The sequence below is a fragment of the Dipodomys ordii genome, unplaced genomic scaffold (genome assembly GCF_000151885.1).
Source record: "Dipodomys ordii isolate 6190 unplaced genomic scaffold, Dord_2.0 Scaffold23, whole genome shotgun sequence".
NCBI classification, from domain to species: domain Eukaryota; kingdom Metazoa; phylum Chordata; class Mammalia; order Rodentia; family Heteromyidae; genus Dipodomys; species Dipodomys ordii.
In genome coordinates this window covers 2,721,987-2,747,459 of record NW_012267239.1, presented here as the reverse complement: position 1 = coordinate 2,747,459, position 25,473 = coordinate 2,721,987, and the positions used below count along the sequence as shown (strand labels likewise).

General features: G+C 48.5%; 1 protein-coding gene across 1 annotated transcript; it reads left to right on the top strand.

Annotated features, from left to right (window-relative positions):
• The first annotated feature begins 9,629 nt into the window (after window positions 1-9,629).
• Window positions 9,630-23,628, top strand: Tcn2 (transcobalamin II). The gene is made up of 10 exons (XM_013014428.1): window positions 9,630-9,646; window positions 9,983-10,179; window positions 13,310-13,502; window positions 15,247-15,416; window positions 17,377-17,538; window positions 17,871-18,043; window positions 18,167-18,353; window positions 20,338-20,509; window positions 21,907-22,022; window positions 23,165-23,628. The coding sequence occupies exons 2-10, from the start codon at window positions 10,110-10,112 to the stop codon at window positions 23,224-23,226; spliced, it is 1,305 nt and encodes a 434-aa protein (XP_012869882.1). The 5' UTR covers window positions 9,630-9,646; window positions 9,983-10,109; the 3' UTR covers window positions 23,227-23,628.
• The last annotated feature ends 1,845 nt before the right edge of the window (window positions 23,629-25,473 follow it).

Here is a 25,473-nt window from a genome sequence, read left to right as displayed (position 1 = left end):
GGGCCCCCCAGGACCCTCAACGCGCCGGCGGGGTGGGCTGTCCAGCAATATGCCTGTAGACAGAGAGAGAGGGAGGGGGCGTTTTCACCCCAAAAAATTACCAAAAAAAAACCCTCTATAAACACAAATCACTTTGACTTTTTTCTCACTGCCGACCTGTTATAGAAAGTTTAAAAAACATTGTTTAAACAACATGGAGGGGTATCAGGCATTTTAGCAAACACCCTAAGGACGGCGCCTTGTGACACTATGAGCCGCATTGCATGTTGGATTGGAGTGGGGCGGAAGACTTGGAGCTAGCGCGGTGTCTTCTGGGATGCAGAGGGGCGTCCAACCTATAGGCTCCGCTAGACGACAGCCTTGTTGTTATGGCAACGGTTGCTAGGCGTCCTCGGAGCCTGGCTTAGGCCGCGGAACACAATTTGCTTTTTGCCTTTGGCTTTGCTCTTATGAAGATAAAATCGAGCAAAAGCACTCTGTCTCTCACAGGGGTAGGAAGACCAGAGGTAGTGGCCCCTAGGTTGAAAAATAACGGAAAGTCAAGCAGAGTTAGAAAATTCATGGTTTCGGGCTGGGAAGGTGGCTCAGTGGTAGAGCGCTTGCCTTGCATGCACGAGGCCCTGGGTTCGATTCCTCAGCACCACATAAGCAAAAAGAAAAAAGCCGGAAGTGGCGCTGTGGCTCAAGTAGTAGAGCACTAGCCTTGAGCTGAAGAGCTGAGAGATAGTGCCCAGGCCCAGAGGCCCAGAGTTCAGGCCCCACGACGGGACCCCCCCCCCCAAAAAAAAAAGCTTGCTCCACAGAAGCTCATAAACAGAGAATGACACCAATCTGGAAAATAAGCAAGAAATAACACATGGAAAGGTCAGGAATGGACAAGCATGTATTTGAGCAGAGACTTCAGCCATCTGATCCTTGCAATTCTTTTACATACTGTATAGACTACCCAGAAGACTGGAAATGGTGCTGTGGCTCAAAGTGGTAGAGCACTAGCCTTGAGCAAAAAGAACTCAGGGACAGTGCCCTGGCCCTGCGTTCAAGCCATATGACTAACAAAAATAAAAAAGAAGAAGAAGAAAAGAAAAACTCTCTCCCTTAGACTTTTTCCATTTGCCTAAAGTAATTATAATGCTATGCTATGGAAACTGAGCAAGGATATCTAGAAAAGCAAAAACTTGGGAAAAGAATTCTTTTTTTTTTTTTTAGGTCTGGTCATGGAGCCTGAACTCTGGGCCTGGGCGCTGTCCCTCAGCTCTTCAGCTCAAGGCTAGCACTCTACCACTTGAGCCACAGCGCCACTTCTGGCTTTTTTCTTTTTTGCTTATGTGGTGCTGAGGAATCGAACCCAGGGCCTCATTCATGCAAGGCAAGCGCTCTACCACTGAGCCACCTTCCCAGCCCCAGGAAAAGAATTCTTCTTGGCACAGAACATGTTTAAAATGAGTATCTCAAGGATGGAAACCTGTGTTGAAGGGAGTGTGTGGCAGAATCTGCCCTTTGTTCAACCAGCATGCCTACCTTGAAATCTCTGGACCCATTTGACAAAAAAAAAAAAAAAAAGCCAGGCACTGGTGGCTCACACTCAGGAAGGAAAGTCCATGCGACTCTTATTTCCAATAAACCATTCAGAAAACTGGAAGTGGCACTGTGGCTCAAGTGGTAGAGTGCTAGCCTTGAGCTGAAGAGCTGAAGGACAGCGCCCAAACCCAGAGTTTAAGCCCCCTGACCAACACAGAAAAAAAGAAAAAAGAACAGCTTAACAGCAAGTATGACAAATATACCAGGTGGCAGAAACAAGGAAAGTACTCCTCCTAAAGTGAATTTAAGCCTGATCTTCCTTCTTGTAAGTTGGCCATAATTCCTGATATGTTAGAGGACTTATTGCACCGATTACCAGATGAGCCCACATACTTATCTGCATGCTTATCTTCTTTTTTTTTTTGTGTGTGCCAGCCCTAGAGCTTGAACTCAGGGGCTCGGCACTGGCAGCACATTTTTTGCTCAAGGCTATCTATCACTTGAACCACAGCTCTACTTCTGGGCTTTGGGGTAGCTAATTGGAGATAAGAGTCTCACAGACTTTCCTGCCAAGGTTGGCTTCAAACTGTGATCCTCAGATCTCAGCCTCCTGAGTAGCTAGCATAACAGGCATGGACCACTGACATTTGGCTCTCTCTATCTTGTCCTTGTGCTTGTCCTGTTTCCCCCCATCTTCCATCTCTCTGTGTCTTCTGTCTCTGTCTGTCTGTCTGTCTGTCTGTCTCTGATTGGTATTAGGACTTGAACTCAGGGCCTCAATCTCTCACTTGGCTTTTTCACTCAAGGCTGGAACTCTTCAATTTGGGCCACTGTTCCACTCCTGATTTTTTGATGGTTAATTGGGAATAAGAGTCTCATGAAAGCCGGGCGCTGGTGGCTCACGCCTGAAGTCCTAGCTACTCAGGAGGCTGAGATCTGAGGATCGCGGTTCAAAGCCAGCCCGGGCAGGAAAGTCCATGAGACTCTTATCTCCGATTAACCACAGAAAACTGGAAGTGGAGCTGTGGCTCAAGTGGTAGAGCACTAGCCTTGAGCTGAAGAGCTGAGGGGCAGCGCCCAGGCCCAGAGTTCAAGCTCCACGACTGACCAAAAAAAAAAAAAAAAGTTAAAGGCCATAGCCATTAGGGTAGGCCCTGCCTACAATCCCAGTTATTCGGGAGGCAGAGCCAGGAGGATTGTTGTCTGAGGCCAGACTGAGCAAAAGTTATCTATACCCTATCTCTAAAACAGACTAAACACAAAAGGACTTGGAGCATAGCTCAAGTGACAGAGTGCTTGCATAGCAAACCCCAATATAAACAGAGACAGAGAGACAGATAGAGAGACAGAGAGAGAGGGACAAAGAGAGAGAAAGGAAGGAAGGTAGGAAAGGAAGGAAGGAAGGAAGGAAGGAAGGAAGGAAGGAAGGAAGGAAGGAAGGAAAGGTGAGTGAGCTCAAGGCCAGCCAGCACTAGAATAAGAAGATAAAAAGAATATGTTGGGGCTGGGAAGGTGGCTCAGTGGTAGACTGCTTTCCTCATATGCATGAGGCCCTGGGTTCGGTTCCTCAGCATCATATACGAAGAAAAAGCTGGAAGTGGCACTGTGGCTCAAGTGTAGGGCACTAGCCTTGAGCTGAAGAGCTGAGGGACAGTGCTCAGGCCCAGAGTTCAGGCCCCATGACTGACAAAAACAAAAAGCATGTTGCTGGATTTCCATATGTGCATTCACTCTTGAGCAATACTATCTCTACTATCCTTTACTTTCTCTTATTTCATAGATATTTCTTACCATTTATTCACACATTTGTGCTCCTTCCCTTTTTTTCTCCATAAATTACCTGCTAACTTGTCTATCTATTACTATTTCTAAATGAAAGTTTTATGCATTTGACTCCAGCTACATGGGGAAGCTTAAAGAGGAGGATTGTAGTCTGAGCGCTTGTGCATAAACCCGAGTCTCCTATTCCAAAAATAACTAAAGCCAAGAGGGACGGGAAAATGACTTGAACCGTAGGACACTTGCCTACCAAGCACAAGGGCCTGAGTTCAAACCCCAATACTACAAAAAATGTTCCTCTGTCCCACTGAAGAGTGAAATCACTCACATAAAACACTTAGTATCCAGAAAGTTCTAAAGATTCCTTGGACACAGCATTTTACCTATGTGTACAACTCCAAGTTGTTTGCTAGATGCCCTCATTGATGCAGGTGACTGACTAACTCATTGCTTGGCAAGCAAAGAAGGTACAAGCCTAGGTGGAGGCCCGGAGAATCTGTCCCAGAGATGGCAGTTCAGTTGCTAAAACTGCTAGGAAGCTAGCCCAGTGGGGGGATGGCAAGGGGACTAATCAAGGTACCCCAAAACATAGAGGAATGGGTCAACATGACTCCAGAGATAAAACAGGTGGCGCTGCCAGATAGGATAGCCTGTGGAGGGGTAATGAGTGGGCAAGAGATGGTTCCAGAACCAAGCAATGACCTTCAGGCTGAGGCTCAGCCAAGGCTAGTCTGCTATGCTCAGGTCACAGCCACATGGGCAAAGCCTAGGATCCAAAGACATAAGTAGTAGACACTGGCAAAGGTCACCCCTGGTCCCCAGGGCTTGCCACAATGCCCACTCCTTTCTACTAAGACGACACATAAATTTTCTGTCCTGAGTTTCACCTGTTGCATCTGTCCAACTCAATCCCTGCATGCCAAATCAAGAGACAGGGAAGGGAATGGCAAGGTTTATCATTACATGGTACAGTAAGGGTGGACTTAGTTAAAAGGTTCTGTAGATTAGTTAGGGTTCAAGGCCCTCTCCACCCCCAGAACATCTTGCAGTGGAAGGCATTGCTGGCTTGGCTAGTAGAAACCAGCCTACAGAAAATGCAAGATTGTTTCCAGAAAATCTCAGCCACAGCGATTAGACTGCCCTGCCTCCATCCTTCCTAGTTTCTCATAATCTTAGTTGGGGAGGAGGAGGTTGCAAGAGTCAGAACTGTTTTACAGATCTGCAGTCTCAACAGTAACTCAGCAGCTTTTCTCTGATTGGCCAATTGTCCTACACCTCATTTGCATAGGGGCAACCGATCAGAGCACAGCACTGGGTATTAAACCCCATGCCCTCAAGCCAGCCAGAGACAGAAGTATGTGAACTCTCAGACCCGTAAGCAAGATATTTCTCAAAAAAAAAAAAAAAGATTTCATCTGAATGTAAGCATTGTTCATACTCTATACTGGCAGGTGTTGTCTGCTGCTGAGCTGCAACACTAAAATAGGCATTGTCTGCTACAGGCCTTGCAGCCTAGCAATCTCTGCCAGCCTTAGAGCCCAAAGGGAAGAACATAATGTCAGAGGGATTGTGTGGCCTCTTCCCCAGTACAAGCAACAGCAGAAGATTCCACTTCCATGTTATGTCTTCAGAAGTACAAACACGAGCAAAGAATGGGGCAAAGGAAAAGGGAGGTATTCATAATTATTAAATAGTCCTGGTCAAAGTATGTCCTAGCTAATCATTATTTCAGTCTTTGTTTGGGGAAGGTTTCTAGACTGCCAACATTGCTCAGGATAAACCAGTCACCATGGCCTGCTGGGTGGTCTGTTCTGAGAAGGTTCTGTTGTTCCTTAGGGGAAGTCTTGTGTGCCCATAAAGGTTTTGACACTTCCTGGATCCCAAGGTGACTTCAAGGTCAGAGCAGAGAGAATGGCTTAAAGCGAAGACACTTAGAAAATGGAGGCAGGTGTGCCAGCTTTTTTTTTTTTTGTCCTGTACCTCTTGTTATAAGACAATGGATGACCACCTCAGGAACCACTGCTAGCTACCTCCTCTTCTGGGTGCCAGGCCAAAAACTGTGGCATTAAGAGAGGTGGTTGCTAGGGCTGGGGTGTGGAGCTTAGCCCTGGGTTTGATCCAGCTTTCAAAAGAAGTATTGCAGAGCAAGGCTCATTCATATCCACGGAGGGAGGGGAGAGGTGATAGGCCCTCCTCTCAATGACAACAGACCTAAGAAGGGAGGAACTGTAATTTTCTCTACCCATGAATCTGAGATCTGAGGAATAAGATTCAAAGCCAGCTCGGGCACAAAAATCCAAGAGACTCATCTCCAATTAACCAGCCAAAAGTCAGAGGTGGAGGTGCGGCTCAAGTGGTAGAGTATCAACCTTGGGCAAAGAAAAAGCTAAGGGAAGCTGGGCTTCAGTGGCTTACACCTGTAATCCTAGCTATTCAGGAGGCTGAGATCTGAGGATCATGGTTCAAAGCCAGCCTGGGCAAGAAAGTCCATGACACTCTTATCTCCAATTAACCACCAGAAAACTGAAGTGGTGCTGTGGCTCAAGTGGTAGAGTGCTAACCTTGAGCTGAAGAGCTGAGGGACAGCGCCCAGGACTAGAGTTCAAGACCCACAACTGACAAAAACAAACACAAACAAAAAAAAAAAAGCCAAGTGAGAGCACAAGGCCCTGAGTTCAAACCCCAGTATTGGTGTGCGCACGCACTCACACACATACACACACACACACACGCAATCACAATCACAATCTTTAGTTTCCAGAACTGAACCTGTTTTCAGATAGGAAACTCATTAACGTGATCAGACCCTAGGAAAAGAACTTCTCAATATCATGCATGCCATGTTTAAAATGAGACGACTTTCCCAGTCCTTCCCCAGAGGGACCCAGGGCCACTGCCCACGTGACTGTACACTGAGGAAATAAAAAAAAAAAAACCCAGACATCTCAAAGACTGTAGGATAAAGGGTCTGAGTTGATATTAATATTCCAAGACCCAATCACAATGGCTCCCTATTAGAGCAGGTCCTTATCTCACAGTGGGGACGCTGGCTCTGAGGACTGCCCCTCCCCACAAGGGTCATTTCTCAAACCCAAATCAAGGAATGCATAATTAACATTGACTAACTTGTGAGGAGTAGTCTCCCTGCTCTAGCTTACACCCATTTTGTTCCTGTCAAAACTCCTGTTGAATTTAGCTGTCAATGTAGTTGTGGCGGGAGGTAGGGCTGTGAAGAGGGATTAATGTCTCTCTTACATGTGTGTTAAGTCACTTCTGGTACTGTGACACAATATTTGAGAAAACAATTTATGAGAAGAAGGGTTCAGGGGGGGCTGACAGATTCAGTGATTTTGGTAGGTGATCTCTTGGCTTTGTTGGCCATGGGGTGAAGCAGAAGTAGTGGAGCGAAGCACAAAGCTCATTCTTGGTGGAAAGAAGGGTGAAGGGGGAAATAGAGGACAGAGGAAAAAGAGATTGAGAAAGAGGAAAGAGAAGGAAGAGGGAGGAATGCAGAGAAAGAACAGGAAAGAGGCCAGGGAATGAAAGGGGCAGGGGAGGGAGTCAGCCAGGGACAAGACTAATCCTTCAGTCCCTCTACTGATTTATTTCCTTCAACCAGGCCCACCCCCAATTAGTGCAATGAACTATGAAATCAATGGTTTAATGCACAAAGTTAAGTGCCCTATGAGCTAATGTGTCTCAATAGCACCATCTGCTGGAGATCAAGCATTCAATGCCAGAGCCCTTGTGTTAATTTTATATCCAAACCCCAGTTACAAAACTGGATTAATTCTCACGGGAATGGGTTAGTCTTCCGCTTGGTGGGTGTCCTCTGCCACATGCCTGCCTGATTTCCTGTGAGTTCTGATTTTCCATGAAGTTCTCACCAGAAGCTGTGAAGATATTCTCACTGGGCTCTTAGACCTTCAGAACTATGAGCTAAACAATGAGCTTCTTTAAATCACCAGGTCCTCTGTTACAGAAACAAACAAACAAACAAACCAAAATGGACTGAGGCATCATGGACCAGATCCTTTGTCTGTGAGGTAAAAAAAAAAATCTTGTAGCGGAGAAGACTGAATAGAAACCCCAGATATGATGATAAATCAACTTCAAAATGGTAGAATTAAAATAAAAGTGCAATCTGAGTCAGATTGGAAGACTATTTTAAAATATCATGTTTAATTAAGTGTCTTATGTCTACAACAGACTAAGAAAGGGGCCTGGCTGTTGGCTCATGCCTGTAATCCTAGCTACTCAAGGGGCTGAGATCTAAGGATCCCGATTCAAAGCCCAACCAGGAAAGCAAGCAAGGCTTTTATTTGCAACTAAATACCAAAAGGCCGGAAGTAGAGCTGTGGCTCAAATGGTTGAGCAAAAATCTAAGACACAGCGCCCAGGCCCTGAGTTCAAGCCCCAGAACTGACCCCTCCTTCCCCCCCCCCCACACACACACAAAGGAAAGGGAAAAGATAGCACTTAGTTTTCTTGGAAGCTTGGGAGCTTAACTTAGAGTTGGATCTAGGTAATAACCATTTTACTGACTTTGGGAGATAAGTTTTACTGTACATTTAGATAAGACCAATTCACTAGACAAATGGCCACAGATTAAAGGCTCAAATAGTATGAAAATGGTTCTAGGGAAAGCAAACATGCACTCCACATCTTTGTATTGTCAGTATTCCCTCTAGAAGACTGGGTCTTCTCCTTCTTTTTCTTTTTTTGTTGGTTGTGGGGTTTGAACTCTGGGCCTGGGCACTGTCCCTCAGCTCTTCAGCTCAAGGCTAGCGCTCTACCACTTGAGCTACAGCACCACTTCAGGTTTTCTGGTGGTTAACTGGAGATAAGAGTCTCATGGACTTTCCTGCCTGGCTTGGCTTTGAACTGTGATCCTCAGATCTCAGCCTCCTCAGAAGCTAGGATTATAGGCATGAGTCATCAGTGCCTGCCTTCTTTTTCTTTTTAAACATTGAACTCAGGGTTATGTGCTCTCACTCAGTTTTTACTTTTTTTTGCTCAAGACTGGCTCTCTACCACTTGAGCCATATATCCAGTCTCCAGTCTAGTTGCTTATTTGGAGGTAAGACTCTGAAAATCTGTCTGCTTAGGCTGGCTTTGAATCATTATCCCTAGATCTCAGCCTCCTGAATAGCTAACCTTGTAGGCATGAGTCACCAGTGCTTGGCTCCTTCTAGCTACATTTTAAGGGTTTTTTTTTGGGGGGGGGGTCGGTCATGGGGCTTGAACTCTGGGTCTGGGCGCTGTCCCTGAGCTCTTCAGTTCAAGGCTAGTGCTATACCACTTGAGCCACAGCGCCACTTCTGGCTTTTTCTATTTATGTGGTGCTGAGGAATCGAACCCAGGGCCTCATGCCTGCGAGACAAGCACTCTGCCACTGAGCCACCTTCCCAGCCACTTAATTTTGGTTTTTGTTTTGCCAGTAATGGTGATTGAACTCAAGGCCTGGGCACTGTCCCTGAACTACTCTTGCTCAAGGCTAGCACTCTACCACTTGAGACACAGTGCCACTTCCGGTTTTTTCTGTTTATGTGGTACTGAGGAATGGAACCCAGGGCTTCATGCATGCTAGACAAGCACTCTACCACTAAGCCACATTCACAGCCCTAAATTTGGTTTTCAAACAAGCTTTTATCCTTTTTCCTGCTCACCTCAAACCAGGAGGCTGAGATCTGAGGGTTGTGGTTTGACCCAGCCTGGGTAGGAAACTCTCATTTCCAATAAACTGTCAAAACAAGCCAAAAGTGGTGGTGTGGCTCAAGAGCGCTAGCTTGAAGCAAAAGAAGCTCAGGGACAGCACATAGGCCCTGAGTTCAAGCCCTAGGACTGGCAAAGAAATTAAGAAAAATAAACTAAACAACTTATTTGGAGATGATTAGAGGTCACACAGTTGAGCTTGCTGGGCACTATTAGAATGATCTTGTCTAACCCCCTTATCTCTGGGATCTATTCAAGCTCAGGTTAAGTGATCTGGCCAAGGTCACACAATTACTTGACTCATATACATTGAATCCTGTGTGTGTGCTTGTGTGTGTGTGTGTGTGTGTGTGTGTGTGTGTGTCTGTTGGGGGAGGGAAGGAGGAATCATTTGTTTCTTCTCTGGAGATCTTTTTAGATAGAGACTCCATGCAGTTGCTGTAGCTGCCATGATTCTATCTTATTCTCTAACTTGCCTTGACTGTCCTGGTTGGTGGAGAGCTCCAGCCTGTCTGGTCCTGGTCCAGCGGCTGCCCCGCCCTCTGGGGAGGCTGGCCAGCTGGGAGAACAGCTGACTTTAGAGCTTTCGCTCATGTGACCCATCTCGGCTCCCGGTTCCGCTCCTCGTCCCAAGGTAGGCACTTTGAGAATCTCTAAGGAGCATCAGGTAGGTGTTACCCCAGTTCTGAAAGTCTAAGGCTGCAGCAGCTGGGAGGAGGTGGGGGAACCCCAGACAGGGGCAATCGGCAGCACATGGATTTGGACATGGTCCCAGGCTTTTTAAACAGCCGTGAGAGCCATCGGATCGCAGTTGGCTTTAAAGTGGCCCCATGCAGTCCTTCCAAGCCCTTCCCCTCCTTTTGTCTGCCACCTGGAAGACAGCTGTCTTGCCCTTCCTTCCTCCGTTCTTTGGCCTGCCCTCCCCTCAATAGCAATAACCTTTTCCCCTTTCTCTCTGCTGACTTAGCAGTTCCCAGTGGGCGTGGAGGATTAATCAGTGACAGGAAGCCGGGACCGCTGGTGGTCAGGCTGCGAGTGCCCAGTATCTTCAAGGCCAGCCTCGAGAGTCTGCCCTGCTTCCCATCTGCTCCCCAGCCATGGGGTGTCTTGGGGCCTTCCTCTTCCTATTGGGAAGCTTCCTGTTGGGGGCTCTGGCTAAGGACTGTGGTGAGTCACCAGTCTCCATGAGGCTGCCTTTGAACTTGGAGCTCGGAGATGAAACTTGTTATATAACTGGGGAAATTGAGGCTTGCTGGGGGCGGGCGGGACATGGGGTGCTGGGGAAACTCAGGTGCCTCTGGGAGATTCCACAGTAGTTTGGGCATGGCTGGACCTCAGGGTTTGCCGTGTTTGACAAGATGAGTATCTGTCATTCACACCTGTCATCCTAGCAACCCAGGAAGCTGAGAGCTGAGGATCCTTGTTCCAAGCCAGCCTAGGCAGACAAATCGGAGAGACTCTCATCTCCAATGAAGCAGTGAAAAGCCAGAAGTGAAGCTGTGGCTCAAGTGTTAGAGCACTAGACTAGAGTGACAAAGCTAAGAACATGAGACCCTGAGTTCTAGCCCCAATGCCAACACACACACACACACACACACACACACACACACACACACACACACACACAAACTCTATCTTTGTTAATTCAGGTATCTGTTTATTCTCTGCACCAGGCCTACAGTTAGATTTGGAGAAAGAATAAGAGCAAAATGTGTCTGATCCCTGCCCTCCTACAGCTTGTATTCCAAGGGAAGGGATGGACGAAAGCAATCAGCAAACTGGGTTATGGTAGGCAGAAGCCAGGCTGCGGCAGAGAGGAGAAGAGTTTGCCAGCTCAGGTAGTGGTGGGTATGGGGAAGGGTCTCTGAGGACTAGGAGAAAAGAAGCCAGCAAGCAGTGGAGCTGAGAATTGAAGTCCCAGGAAAGAGAGTGTTTGGAGGCTCAGCCCCTATCTCTCATCCAGGACCACCCACTGAGGGGCCTTTCAACCTGCCTGTGGCTCTGGCCCCTGTACAGGTCTCAGGATCCCTGCCATCCACCTTTCTCCTTTGCTCCTTCCCAGGGCTCAGGTGACCCTGGGAAATCCTGAGAGACAGGTAAGCTGTGCGCAGGCAAAGAAGACAGAGGTCGGCCAGATGCTGGTGGCTCATACCTGTCATCCTAACTACTCAGGAGGCTGAGATCTGAGGATCGTGCTTCAAAGCCAGCCCAGGCAGTAAAGTCTGTGAGACTCTTATCTCCAATGAACCACCAGAAAACCAGAAATGGCTCTAAGTGGTAGAATGCTTGTCTTGAGCTGAAGAGCTCAGGCACATGAATTCAAGCCCCATGACCAAAAAAAGAAAAAGAAAAAGAAAAAAAGTCAGAGTTCAGAAGGGTCAAGGGTCAAGTGACTTGTTCACAGATCTGCAGGCGGGATCTTCTCCCAAAGCCTCTTGACCTATGCTCCACAAGGTTCTTGGACCAGGCCTTTGGGCCACCTACAAAGTTCCTGTGGGAGACCAGAAGTACCCCAGCCAAACTTCCTGCCTCCCACCAGACCAGCCCTATCTCAGCCTTGGACATTGGCCCCTAAACCTGACACCCCTTTCCCTCGCCCCACACAAGACCCTTCCTTTTAGGGTCTAGAGAACTTAAGATGGGGTTGAGGGTGCCACTTGGTGCTGCTGTGTCGTTTACTTGGTCCTGGTTTCTTTCCCGTTCGTGAGAACATGTCGGCCTCTCCTGCCTCCTCCTCCTCGGTGTGGTGCCAAGAACTCAGGGCACCTGCTGTCTGAGCTTCAAGCTCTGCAGGCCAGGAGCCTGGCAGGATGTGCCCCTTATGCTAATGCAAGATGGACGCCTATGATTCCAAAGGCCGATGTCACTCAGCTGGGTGGCCCTGGGCACAGGCGGCACCAGTGGGGAGGGACCTCACCCAAAGGCACCTTTATTAGCCAGGTCAGTCTGCCCAGTGTCTTCTTTCTGAGATTAAACTGTGGTTCTCAGCCTTCCTCCACTGCCCAATTCTCAGCTTATAACTTTTTTTCTTATGTCGGTTCTGAGGCTTGAACTCAGGGCCTTGTACTCTTTTTTTGCTTTTTCTGGTCCTAGGGTTTGAACTCAGGGCCTGAGCACTGTCCCTGAGCTTCTTTTGCTTAAGGCTAGTGCTCTACCACTTAAGCCATGGCTCTACTTCTGGCTTTTTATAGTGCCTAATAGGATATAAGAGTCTCACAGTCAGCCTAAAGCTGGTTTTGAATCATGATCCTCAGATCTCAGTTTCCTGAGTAGTTAGGATAATAGGCATGAGCCACCATCAACCGGCAGCTGGCATTTTTTACTTGGCTCTTTCACTCAGGCTGGTGTTCTACCATTTGAGCCACATCTGCATGTCTGGCTTTTTGCTGGTTAATTGGAGATAAAAATCTCACAGCTTTATCTGTATAGATTTCAAATCTCAAACCTCAAATCTCAGCCTCCTGAGTAGCTAGGATTATACGCATGAGCCACCAGCACCCAGCTTATTTTTAAATCCTCCACCCCCTTGACTTTCTTAGTGAATATTTGGTAAGAATCCAATGACTTGCTCAGGCCTGGCCCTGCACAGCAAAGAATTATTTGGAGCTCAGCCACCAGGGAATGGTCACCTGATCACAAGGATACCTGTGACTTTGGAAACTCAGAGAGCCCAGCTGTATCCAAAGAACTATGGTTCTCGGGATAAGAGGCAGGCCAGTGGTTGTTTTCCTTAGTTGTCTGGGTGGGGCGGCCTTCTTGGAATCCTGGGATATGACACTAGGTAGGCCAGCAGCTGGAGCCAGCAGCCATGGGAAGGCAGTTAAGTGGGAACAAAAAGTTCTTTTAGAACAATCTCTAAGGGACCCTGTTTTGTTTGGCTTTGTTTGGGCACTTGGGATTGATCTCAGGGCCTTGAGCCACACCCTTCATCCTTCAGCTTCCAGTTTCAATTTTTAGATAGGGTCTCTTGCTTTTGATCATGCCTGGCCTTGAGTTGTGATCCTCCAGCCTCTACCTTCCGAGTATGTGGGCTTACAGGTGTGCATGTTGGTCATTTATTTTTTTCTGTTTTTAAGACAAGGTTTTGCTCAGGCTGTTCTTGAACTCATGATCCTCTTGCCACTACCTCCCAAGCGCTGGGATTCTAGGCTTGGATCATCACACTCAGCTCTGACTGCCCAGACTTTCTTCTCTCTTTATCTACTTTAGTTCCTGTAGAAGACTTGGGTAAGATAAAAGCAGTTGTTTCCTGGTGGCCTGGCCTTCTGGTTCCACTTTTACCATTTTCTCCCCTAAGTCATACCACAGGTGGACAGCCAGCTGGTGGACAAGCTGGGCCAGCGTCTCTTGCCTTGGATGGACCGGCTCTCCTTGGAGCACCTCAACCCCAGCATCTACGTGGGCCTGCGCCTTTCCAGCCTACAGGCTGGGACTAAGGAAGACCTCTACCTGCACAGCCTCAAGCTCAACTACCAGCGGTGCCTCCTGGGGTATTGTGGCCCACTCTCTTCTTTCCCCATATCCTAAGAGGCGGGAGACCTGGGGTCTGATTTGGGACTGTTGCACTACTTAGTAGGAAGACTTCAGGCAATTTGTCTTTTCTGGGCTTTCCTTCATTGGCAGAATGAAAGGGTTGGTTGGAGTAGATCAGAGATGCTAATGTAGATCCTTTGTGCCTGGTACCACACCTCTCTGCCTCAGTGCATGAAGCAGACATCATTAATCCATGACATCACTCTCATACCTAGCCCACAAGTAGCCCCTGACATATTCTGAGCTCTTTTCCTGTGCATGAGGCAGACATCACTAATCCATGACTGAACTCTCTCATACTGAGGCAAGAAACAATCCCGGACTTTCTGAGCTCCTCTATTCAGTGCATGAGGCAGACATCATTAATCCATGACCACATTCTCAGCCCAGCCCAGAAGCAGCACCCGACCCTTTCTGAGTTCCTTTCCTGAGCATGTCAGACATCACTAATCAGTGACTGCATTCTTTCATACTAAGTCCAGAAAGCACTGTTCTGTGCTTCCTTTCCAAGGAACATTAAGAGAGGCCTATTTGGGGGAGGAGGAGGGTGTTGTAAAGAATCAGGAGTAGCCACAAAGCATCTTCCCGTCCTGTTTGGCCTCTCAAAAGAAATAGATGTAGGAAGGAGAAAGGTAAGAGCATGTATGATGAAATATGGCCAAAATGTGGGCCAAGCACACCGACAATTTAGAGTCAGGAGCCCTCAGAGTTTATCCTTGAGTTTCATATTTCATCTTATAGCTTGCCGGGTTGGTAGCTAATGCCCATAATCGCAGCTAGCCAGCAAGCAGAGATTGGGAAGATCAGGGCTTGAACCCTACCAGGACAGAAGTTGAGACTTCCATCTCAACCACCAGTCTACAATGGTGGCACACATCTTTTTTTTTTTTTGCCAGTCCTGGGGCTTGAACTCAGGGCCTGAACACTGTCCCTGAGCCTCACTGTGCTCAAGGCTAGCACTCCACCAGTTGAGCCACAGCACCACTTCTGCCTTTTTCTTTTCTTTTTTTGTTGATCGTGGAGCTTGAACTCGGCCTGGGCGCTGTCCCTCAGCTCTTCAGCTCAAGATGAGTGTTCTACCACTTGAGCCACACTGCCACTTCCAGTTTTCTGGTGGTTTATTGGAGATGAGAGTCTTACGGACGTTTCTGCCCAAGTTGGCTTTGAGCCGTGATCATCAGATCTCAGTCTCCTGAGTAGCTAGGATTACAGGCATGAACCACCAGTGCCTGGCTGGCTTTTTCTTTGTATGTGGTACTGAGAAATCAAACCCAGGGCTTCATGCATGCTAGGCAAGCACTCTACCACTAAGCCACATTTCCAGGCCAGCACACATCTTTTTGATGTGGCTATGCGGGAGGATTAGACAGGAGGACCATGAGTCAAGACTCCCTGGGGAAAACCCATGAGACTCTACGTGAGAAAAATCACTAAAGCAAAAAGAGCGTTGGGACACAGCCCAAGCGGTAGCATGCCTGTCAAGACCCTTAGTGCAAACCCGATACCACAAAAACCCTTCATCTTCTAAATATCTGTCATATATACTCTGTAACATGGCTAACACCTAATTCAGTGATTCTAGCAGTATCCAGCTGTTGGGTTTTTTCCCCTTATTTTTGTGATGTTGGAGGGAATACCCCCAAACAGACTTATGAAGGTGACATTTACCCTCAGAAATATTGATCACTGGCTTTGTCCTAGGCCTGTCTCTGAAGATGACAACAGCGACTGTGAGATCAAGCCTTCCATGGGCCAGCTGGCCCTCTACCTGCTGGCTCTCAGGGCCAACTGCGAGTTCATCGGGGGCCAGAAGGGGGACAGGCTGGTCTCCCAGCTCAAGTGGTACCTGGAGAATGAGAAGAGGGCGATTGGTGAGGGGGACGCCTCATACTAGTGTGGGGAGGACCAGTGGGGAGGGCTCATTAGATGGGATTCCTGGTGAGAATCTGAATTGTGGGGGTGGGGGTGGGGGTGCTGCCTGTAATCTCGGCTCTTCAGGAAGCGAGGTGGGAGGATTGCAACAATGAGGAAAAAAGAAAACACAAAAATATATGACCCCATTTGGAAAATAACTAAAGCCAAAAGGGTTAAGAGTGTAACACAAGTGGTGGAATGCCTGCCTAGCAAACCAGGGAGAGGCCCTGAGTTCAAAACCTCAGTACCAAACAAAACGTTGGGTCTCCTGCCCAGTCTCTTTTCCTTCTCCATGTTTCCATTTCACTAATGTTGTAGTGGTTTGGACCTGCCCTCGTAGCCTTTCCAGCCTTCCTGCCTGCCTTCCTGCCTGCCTGCCTGCCTGCCTGCCTGCCTGCCTTTCTTCCTTTTTTCTCTCTTCCTTGTAATTTTTTTTTTTGGCAGTACACTTGAGCAACTTGCTCGATCAGTTGCTGTTCTACCACTTAAGCCATGCCTAGAGCCCAGATTTTGACTGATTTTTTTGTGTTGAGATGGAGATTCTTCTATTGAGGTTAGCTTCAAACCATGGTCCTCTGGATCTTAGCTTCTCTTTCTTTCTTCCTTCTTTTCTTTCTTTCGGGGGGATCCGGTCGTGGGGCCTGAACTCTGCGCCTGGACGCTGTCCCTCAGCTCTTCAGCTCAAGGCTAGCATTCTACCACTTGAGCCACAGTGCCACTTCCGGCTTTTTTTCTGCTTATGTGGTGCTGAGGAATCGAACCCAGGGCCTCAAGCATGCAAGGCAAGCGCTCTACCACTGAGCCACCTACCCAGCCCTCTTAGCTTCTTAAGTAGCTAGGATTACAGGTAGGAGGCACAGACTCCCAGCTGCTAGTAGCCTAGCCCTCCTTTTCTTGCCTTTCTACTCACTCTTTGATAAGACCTGATGCTCAGCCACTAAGGTTGACCTGACCACCCACCTCTGGGACACCTGTCCAGCCTCTTTACTGCTTACTTCTGTAAGCAGTCAACTCGCTGCCAATTTCCTGGGCTCCCAACTCAACCCCGAACTAGCAGCTAGAGCGAGTATTTTCAATAGAAATCCCAGGATAAAAATGGTAGTAAACATCTCTAATCCAAGCTTCTTGGGAAGCAAAAGTAGCATTATAGTCCAAGCCAGGAAGAAGTGGAAGATACTATCTGAAAAATAAACTAAAGCAAAAATGATGGGGCTCATGACTCAAGTAGTAGAGCACCTGCCTGGCAAGCTCAAGGCTCTGAATTAAAAATGTCAGTATCTCTCTCTCATATACACACACACAAACATCTTTTTTCCAGGTGTGGTCTCACTTCTCTAATCTTAACAACACAGGAGATTGAGTATTGAGACTGAGGATCACAATTTGAGGCCAACGTAGGACGAAAAGATCTTGAGACCTTATTTGAAAATAACAAGCAAAAAGAGGGCTGGAGGTATGACTCAAGTGGTAGAGCACCAACCTAGCAAATGTAAAGCACCACACACACACACACACACACACACACACACACACACACACACACACACACACACACACACCTAAAGAAAGGTAAAGAAAAAGAAAGTGTGCCTGTAATCCAAGCTATGCAATGGCTGAGCTCTGAGGATCATGGTTCAAAGCTAGCTAAGCCAAGAAAGTCTATAAGACACTTATCTCCAGTTAACCACCAAAAAGCCAGAAGTGATCGTGACTTAAGTGGTAGAGCACCCTCCTTGAGAAAAAGTTAAGGGATGGTGCCTAGATCCTGGAGTTGGAACCCCAGGGCTGGCACACACAAAAAAAATCAACCAATCACAAACAAAGTAAGAATGTATTGGAGGTTCAGGAAATGGCACGAATATCCCCAGATGCTAGCACCTGACCTGTTCCCCATCACCTCCTTCTTCTTCTTCTCAGGGCACAACCACAAGGGTCACCCCCATAGTGGCTACTACAAGTACGGCCTCGGCATCCTGGCCCTGTGTCTCCACCAGAAGCGGGTCCATGACCACGTGGTGGGCAAGCTGCTGTATGCGGTGGAACACGACCACCATCTCCACCAGGGCCACTTCTCTGTGGGTGAGTGCACCCGAGCCCACTGAAGCCTCCTACAGGACCTGTCCCCATACTCACTGTTCCCTTGGGACCCAGCCTTATCAAATACCTTAGCAATGAGGGGCTCATGGGGGGGTCACACACACACACACACACACACGGAGTAATGTTTCTTGAGTTCAGTTCCAGACCGGGAGAATCCTGGGCAAAGCACCTAGCTGATGTGATTACATAGCTGTCCCCCCTCTTTGAGCCCTCACTAGTTGCCCATAACCACAAGGACATGAACCCCAATGCCCTGCCAGGCCTGGCTCCATGGGGTCGTCCGGCTCACCCTTTTCTTGTCCCCTACTCAGACACAATGGCCATGGCTGGCTTGGCCTTCACTTGTCTGGAGCGCTCTGGCTTCAACCCGGATCTGAGGCCACGGATCACCGTGGCTGTGGCCACAACCCGAGAAAAAGTCCTGCTGGCCCAGACCCCCGAGGGCTACTTTGGGAATGTCTACAGCACCCCTTTGGCACTGCAGGTGGGAACGAGGCACTGGAGACTTGGTTCTTCCCAGGGGCTGCTGGGGATTGGTCAGTGGCTGGAAGACCTGGCTCCTCCCACTGACTGGCTCCTCCTTCCTGTCTTCTCTGCCTTGGCACAGTTGCTCATGACCTCCCCAATGCCTGCGGTGGAGCTGGGTGCTGCGTGCCTGAAGGCGAGGACCGCTCTGCTGGCCAGCCTGCAGGAGGAGAGCTTCCAGAATGTTCTCATGATTTCCCAGCTGCTTCCTGTCCTGAACAGCAAGACCTACATCGATCTCATCTTCCCAGACTGCCAGGCACCAAGAGGTAGCAGGGCTTCTTGTATTCTTCAAGCCCTTTGTGTTACCTGCCAGTCCCAAGGCCTCTAGGCTGTCTGCTGGTCCCAGCAAGAGGGAAGTTGCTTGGTTTTGGGGTGTGTGTGTGTGTGTGTGTGTGTGTGTGTGCTAGCCCAATGCTGGGGCTTGAACTCAGGGCCCTGTACTCTTGTTCTGTGCTTTTTTTTTTCTCAAGGCTGGTGCTCTACCACTTGAGCCACTCATCCACTTCCAGCTTTTTTGTTGGTTCATTGGAGATCAGAATCTCTCATAGTTGTCTGTCCGGGCTGGCTTCAAACTAGGGTCCTCAGATCTCAGCTTCCTGAATAGCTAGGATTATAGATGTGAATCACCAGCACCCAGCTTCAGTGGAGAAAAATATTTGAGTGAATGAATGAGTGGGTTGAAGAATAGGGAGAGACGTGTTTTGATTAACTCTGTTTCATGGTGAACCTCAAGGACGGCAGCCATGAAACAGGGTATTGAGGGAATTTGCAATGGAGAAAGGAGAGAGAAAAGGAGACAGCAAGATCAAAGGCACAACACTGAGAGGTAAAGAATTTGGGAGAACTGGGTGCCTGTGGCTTACTCCTGTAAGCCCAGCTACTTGGGAGGCTGAGATCAGGAGTATCACAATTTGAGGCCAACCAGGGTAGAAAAGTTCATGAGGCCGCTTCCAAATAGAGAGCTGGACAAGGTGGCATGCACCTGCTATCCTAGCTACTGGGGAAGTCTCACAGAAGTGGATAGCTGCAGGAAGTAAGATCTTATTTTCTTATATCAAAAGTAACCAGCAAAAGCTGACAGCTGGTGCTCACAGCTATAACCCTAACTAACTCAGGAGGCGGAGATCTGAGGATCCTGGTTCAAAGCCTGCTTGGGTAGCAAAGTCTATGAGACTCCTATCTCCAATTAAATACCAAAAAGCTGGAAGTGGAGCTTTGGCTGGGATAGTGCCCTGGCCCTGTGTTCTAACCCTAGTATTAGCACCCTCCCCCCCCCCAAAAAAAAAAAGAATTTAGGAGGGCATAACAGTTGGGAAGTTGAATCAGGAGGATCATGAGTTTGAGCCCAGCCTGGGGTGCATGTCAAGTTCAAAGCCAGTCCGGACTGGTAGTGAAACACCATCTCAAAAACAAATGAACAGAGGCTGGGAATGTGGCTCAGTGGTAGAGTACTTGCCTGGCATGCATGAAGCCCTGGGTTCTGTTCCTCATACCACATAAACAGAAAAAGCTAGAAGTGGTGCTGTGGCTTAAGTGGTAGAGTGCTAGCCTTGAGCAAATGAAGCTCAGAGACAGTGCCCAGACCCTGAGTTCAAGCCCTAGGACTAGTAAAAAAAAAAAAAAAAACAAACCCATCATTTATGCCAGTATCTGGTAATTCATGCTTGTAATCCTAGCTACTCAGGGAAGCTGGGATCTGAGGATCCTAGTTTAAAACCAGTCGGTGCAGACAAATCTGTGAGACTCTTACGTCCAATTAACTAGCAAAAAAAGCCAGAGGTAGAGGTGTGGCTCAATTGGTAGAGAGCCAGTTTTGAACAACAAAAAAAAATCAAGCAAGAGTCAAGCTCCTGAGTTCAAGTCCTACCACTGGCTCACACATACAAATCTCCAAGAACAACAACAACAGCAAAAGAATTTGCGGGGGGGTTAGGGAAATTATCTAGCAAATGGTGGAGAGTAGGAAGCAGGAAGGAAAAGGAGGTGAGACCATCAGAGGTAAGGGAGCATAAGCAATGAGTGTTCTAGAAGGAGCCCCCAGGGTGCAATGGGGCAGGTAGGTGGGAGGGAAATGTACTAGAAGCAGAGAAACCAGGGCCCTTAGGCCTTGGGAGGCTGTGGAGGCCAGGGTCAAAGAGATGGGGCTGTTGATCCTGTGATCATGGCTGAGACCCAGGGAGGGACATGGTCTACAGGGTTATAGGGAAGACAGGAGGACTCACATCTGGGCTCACTGTCTCCCTGGCACAGTCATGTTGATACCAGCTACTGAGGGCCCGTCCCTGATCCACGCGCCCAGGATGATCAGTGTCACCCTGAAGGTCTCCAGCATTGTGCCGCCGTACCAACAGGCCATCTCCATCCTCGCTGGGTCCTCCTTGGAGGATGTCCTGAAGAAGGCCCAAGAACTTGGAGGGTTCACGTGAGTCCGTTCACCTCCCAGCCCTCACCCGTTCAAGGCCTCCAGGCACAAAATGAGATCAGGAAGGGGCAGAGGACAGAGGAGAGGGTTCCCTTGGAAGAAGGACCAGTCCAACTTCGGTGTCTGTCTTCTGTACTCCTTGCTAGTCCATACTGATTTGGAAACAAGGAGCCAGGGAGTAGCCTTGTGAGGAAGGCTCAGGGCTGGGTGTGGTGATGCACACTTAATCCTGGCTACTTGGGACCCAGAGATAGAAGCATCTCAAGTTTGAGACCAACCTGGACAAAGTAAGTTCCTATCTCAAAAATGAAATAAAGCCCAGTGCCAATGGCTTATGCGTAGGATGTTAGTTCGAAGCCAGCCCAGGCAGGAAAGCCTTGGAGACTCCATCTCTAGTTAACCAGCAAGAAAATAAAAACTGGATTAGAGGTGTGGTTCAAGTAGAATAGTGCCAGTCAACCAAACTTGAGTCCCTGAGTTCAAACCCCAGTATTGCCAAATAAACAAAGTTGTTTCTTATGTATTTATGTATGCACGTATGTATGTGCTTATTTATTTATTGCCAGACCTGGGGCTTGAACCTGGTGCCTGGGCACTGATCCTGAGCTTCTTTTGCTCAAAACTAGACCTCTACAGCTTGAGCCACAGCTCCGCTTCTGGCATCATGGTAGCTAATTGGAGTCTTAGCCAGGTGCTGGTGGCTCACACCTGTCATCCTAGCTGTTCAGGAGGCTGAGATCTGAGGATCATAGTTCGAGGCGAGCCCAGGCAGGAAAATCCAAGAGACTCTTACCTCCAATTAACCACTGGAAAACTGGAAGTGGAGCAGTGGCCCAAAGTGGTAGAGCGCTTGCCTTGAGCCAAAAATCTCAGGAGCAGTGCCCAAGCTGTAGCTTCAAGCCCCACAGCTGATCAAAAAACAAACACACAAAAAAGCAAACAACAACAACAACACTGAAAAGCCAATAACGTTGACATAAGGACCCTGCAGAAGTGCAGGCCTGTACTGTTCGTCCACTGCACTTTCTTTTTGGTTGGTCATGGGGCTTGAACTCTGGACCTGGGCACTGTCCCTGAGCTCTTCAGCTCTACCACAGTAGCACTTCCTGTTTTCTGGTGGCTAATTGGAGATAAGAGACTCACGGGCTTTCCAGCCCGGGCTGGCTTGGAACCACGAGCTTTAGATTTCAGCTTCCTGAGTAGCAAGGATTACAAGCGTGAGCCACCAGGGCCTGTCTCCACTGGACTTTTAGTACATTGTGCCTGGCAGCACGGGCTGCCCGGTCCTAGGTACTGGCCCTGAAGGTGAAGACAGGACTTCTGCAGATGTATGTGAGCTCTCAATCTCCCCTTGGGGATGACAGGTGCCTCCTCTTTATCCATCTTTCCTTTTCTAGGTATGGAACCAAGGCCTCCTTGTCAGGCCCCTACCTGACCTCAGTGATGGGGAAAGAAGCCGGGGATCAAGAGTACTGGCAGCTTCTCCGAGCTCCTGACACTCCCTTGCTGCAAGGTGGGTCTGCTAGCCTGTCACCCCTAGACGTGTCCCCTGTACACACTCTGTTCCCGCAGTGAGCCTTCCTGGGTTAAAGCTGCAAATCGCTGATGCTCAATGGTTAAATATAATTCATTTCATTAACTCGGTAGACTTCTTGTGGAAGCTATTGTGGAATCTTCACGTGCACTAGAAAGAGTTTAGAAAGAAGAAAATTAAAATCATCTGTAAGCTGGGCACTGGTGGTTCATTCCTGTAACCCTAGCTACCCAGGAGACTGAGATCTGAGGATCCCAGTTCAAAGCCAGCCCGGGCAGAAAAGTCCCAGTGAGACTCTTATCTCCAATTAACCACTCAAAAACTGGAAGTAGAACTGTGGCTCAAAGTGGTAGAGCGCTAGCTTCGAGCAAAAGAAACTCTGAGACAGTGAGTTCAAGCCCCCAAACCCCCACAATAAATAAATACATAAATAAAATCACCTATAATTCACTATTTAAAAACAACCACTTAAAAATAAATTGGGGGTGTTTTTGCTTCTAGATATACCCCCAATGTTTGGTTTTTCCACTTAAAACAAAAAAACAATGAGACATCAGAAGTGGATGGCTGTCATTCCAGCTTTGTGGGGGGTGGGAAATGGGAGGATCATGGTTCTACTATATCCTGGACAAGAAACTCCATCTCATTGGAAAGCTTTGTGCGGCGATGTGTGCTTGACATCCTCACTATGCTGAAAAACTTAAAACAGGTGGATTTGTGGTCCAGGTGTGTGCCCAGGCAGAAAGAGAGGCCCTATCTCAAAAAGTAAGCAGTGTAGCCAGACACTGGTAGCTCACCTCTGTAGTTCTGGCTCTTCTTGCCCTGAGATCTGAGAATCTCAGTTCAAAGCCAGCCTGAGCAGGGAAAGTTCATGAAACATTTACCTCCAATTAACATGCAAAAAGCCAGAAGTGGCTCCAGTGGTAGCCTTTACTGATAAAGCCAAGCAAGAAGACATGAGTTCAAGCCTTAGGACCGGTACAACAGCACAACACCAACAACAAACAGTCTAAGTAGATCTTATTGACCATGGCTTTAGGCCGGCAGGGGAGGTCCAGATGCTGAGGGTCAGGTGGGATCGTACTCCTGGTGAATCCTTTTGCCCTTACCTCTTCCTGCAGGCATCGCTGACTACAAACCCCAGGACGGAGAAACCATTGAGCTGAGGCTGGTTAGCTGGTAGTCTCTGAACTGCCTCGCCCGGTACCCAGCCTGGTGGGACCCCATGCTCTGGCCTCGTTCCTGGAACAGACCCTGGCCTGGCTCTGCTGCCACCTTCTGCACACGCACCACCTCAGCCACCACCCCTGCAAAGATCCGAAGAAGCTACACTGCTCACTCCAGAGCAGAGAGCCGGGCACCTCTCCTGGGATGTCTGCCAGCCCAGATCAGGGGTGCCCTGGCCCTCAGCCTCCCCCCGTGCCCTGCAGGGAGGCCTCCACCACCCAGGGACTGTGGCCCTGACCCTCAGCTCTCCACTCCCGACAGGGGACAGCCACAGAGCTGGGCCTGGTGCTACGCAAGGTCTCCGCAATGCTCATCTCCCGTCTGTGACTCCATTAAAGTCTTGGTTGTCTGAAGCAGGGTTGGAGCATGCTGGTGTCTGATGTTGGGCAGCACAGGGGAAGGGAGGAGAGCAGGAGAATTTGAACTCACAGCCTTATACTTGCTAGGCAGGTGCTTTACCAGTTGAGCTATACTACCAGTCCTTTTTGGTTTCGTTTTTTTTTTTTTTTTCAGGTAGGGTTTTGTGGTTTGGGATTTGGTTTTGGTTTTGGTTTTGGTCTGGGGCTGACCTCAGACCTTGGACTTCCTACCTATTTATTCTCAAGCAGTTTCAGCCACAGCTAGGGGCTTCCATGCCTGGCTTATTTGTTGATATGAGGTCTTCAGTAACTTTTTGCCCTGGCTGGCCGTGAATTGTAAGCCTCTTGAGTAGCTGAGATTACAGGCAGGAGCAACCATGCCAAATCTCATTTCTGCTTTGCAGATAAGGACACGGGTACTCAAAAAGAGGAAGCGATTCACCCAAGATCACAGTGATGCTGTAGGAGGAGGTGTCGAGTAGTGGGCAAGGCTTAGGGCATGGCCTGAGTTGGGCCTGATCATACATTCCTATAATCCTAGCTGCTCAGGAGCCGGCGGCTAGGCCAGTCTAGACAGAGAAGTTCACAAGATTCTATCTCCAAAACACCCAGCAAAAAGCAGGGCTGGTGGTAGGGCAGTAGAGTACCTGTCTAGCAAGCACGATGCCCCGAGTTCAAACTCCAGTATTGCCAAAACACCACCAACAAAAAGGAAGAGATGTGTCCAGGTTCATGCAGTGACAAGAAGAGGCCCTTCCACCATCTCTGCAGTCCAGTTACTAGAGATGTGTTTTTCTTCATTTCCCAGCATCCCTCAGTTTCTTCCTTCCACCTCACTTGCCTCCCAAAGTAAGAGGTTGGCCCTTAAAGGCCAGAAGGAAGAGGGGCTCTGGGCCAGTATAGACTGCTCTGGGCTTTCAAGTGGACCCAATGAGTGTGAAATAGCCCTCTGTCTGAAATAAACACTCTGTCTCCATGGAAACAGCCCTATATGAAGCATCCCTTCTCCATGGGAACAGCCTATGGAAAGCTCGGCTGTTCTCCAGTTGAGGGAGGTTAAAAGCTGTGACTCCAGAGCCCCAGATGCTGTGGGGATCTCACTCCAGCTGCATAACCTTGGCCACCAGGCTTCTTTCTCTTGTGCCTAAGGCCTCTGTCATTCTTACCTGCCCTCGGAGAAAACTGAGGCCCTCCTGGGCATCTTGGCTGGCTCTCAGACTCCTTCTCCATCCCAGGAGGGCCTACCCAGGCCACACTTAGTTAATCTACTTTCCTCATAGTGTCCTGGCACCAGATGGAGGCGACTTGGTGGTGGTGTTGGGGTGGTGTAGACAGATTTCAACCTCCCAGAAACTCCTACCAGCTCAGCTTTGGAAACCTCCAGTTGCTTTTGTTTTGAGAAGTTATTCTTAATATTGTGTTTTCTATGAGAGTGAATTTACAAAAACTGGAAAAGAGGGGCTGGGAATGTGGCTTAGTGGTAGAGTGATTGTCTAGCATGCACGAAGCCGTAGGTTTGATTCCTCAGTACCACATACACAGAAAAGGCCGGAAGTGGTTCTGTGGCTCAAGTGGTAGAGTGCTAGCCTTGAACAAAGAAGCTCAGGTATAGTGCCCAGGCCCTGAGTTCAAGCCCCAAGACTGGCAAAAACAAACAAGCTTGAAGATGGACAAAATTTATATATATATATATATATATATATATCTTACAAGGAGCTCCAGATTCTTTGTTTTGTTTTGTTTTGTTGCCAGTCATGGGGCCTGACCTCTGGGCCTGGGCACTGTCCCTCAGCTCTTCAGCTCAAGGCTAGCGCTCTACCACTTGAGCCACAGCGCCACTTCTG

Coding starts and splice junctions, on each gene's coding strand:
- Tcn2 (XM_013014428.1), top strand. CDS start 10,110: ATGGGGTGTCTTGGGGCCTTCCTCTTCCTATTGGGAAGCTTCCTGTTG. Junction 17,539..17,870: donor CCAGGGCCACTTCTCTGTGG/GTGAGTGCACCC, acceptor TCCCCTACTCAG/ACACAATGGCCATGGCTGGC. Junction 18,354..20,337: donor AGACTGCCAGGCACCAAGAG/GTAGCAGGGCTT, acceptor TCCCTGGCACAG/TCATGTTGATACCAGCTACT.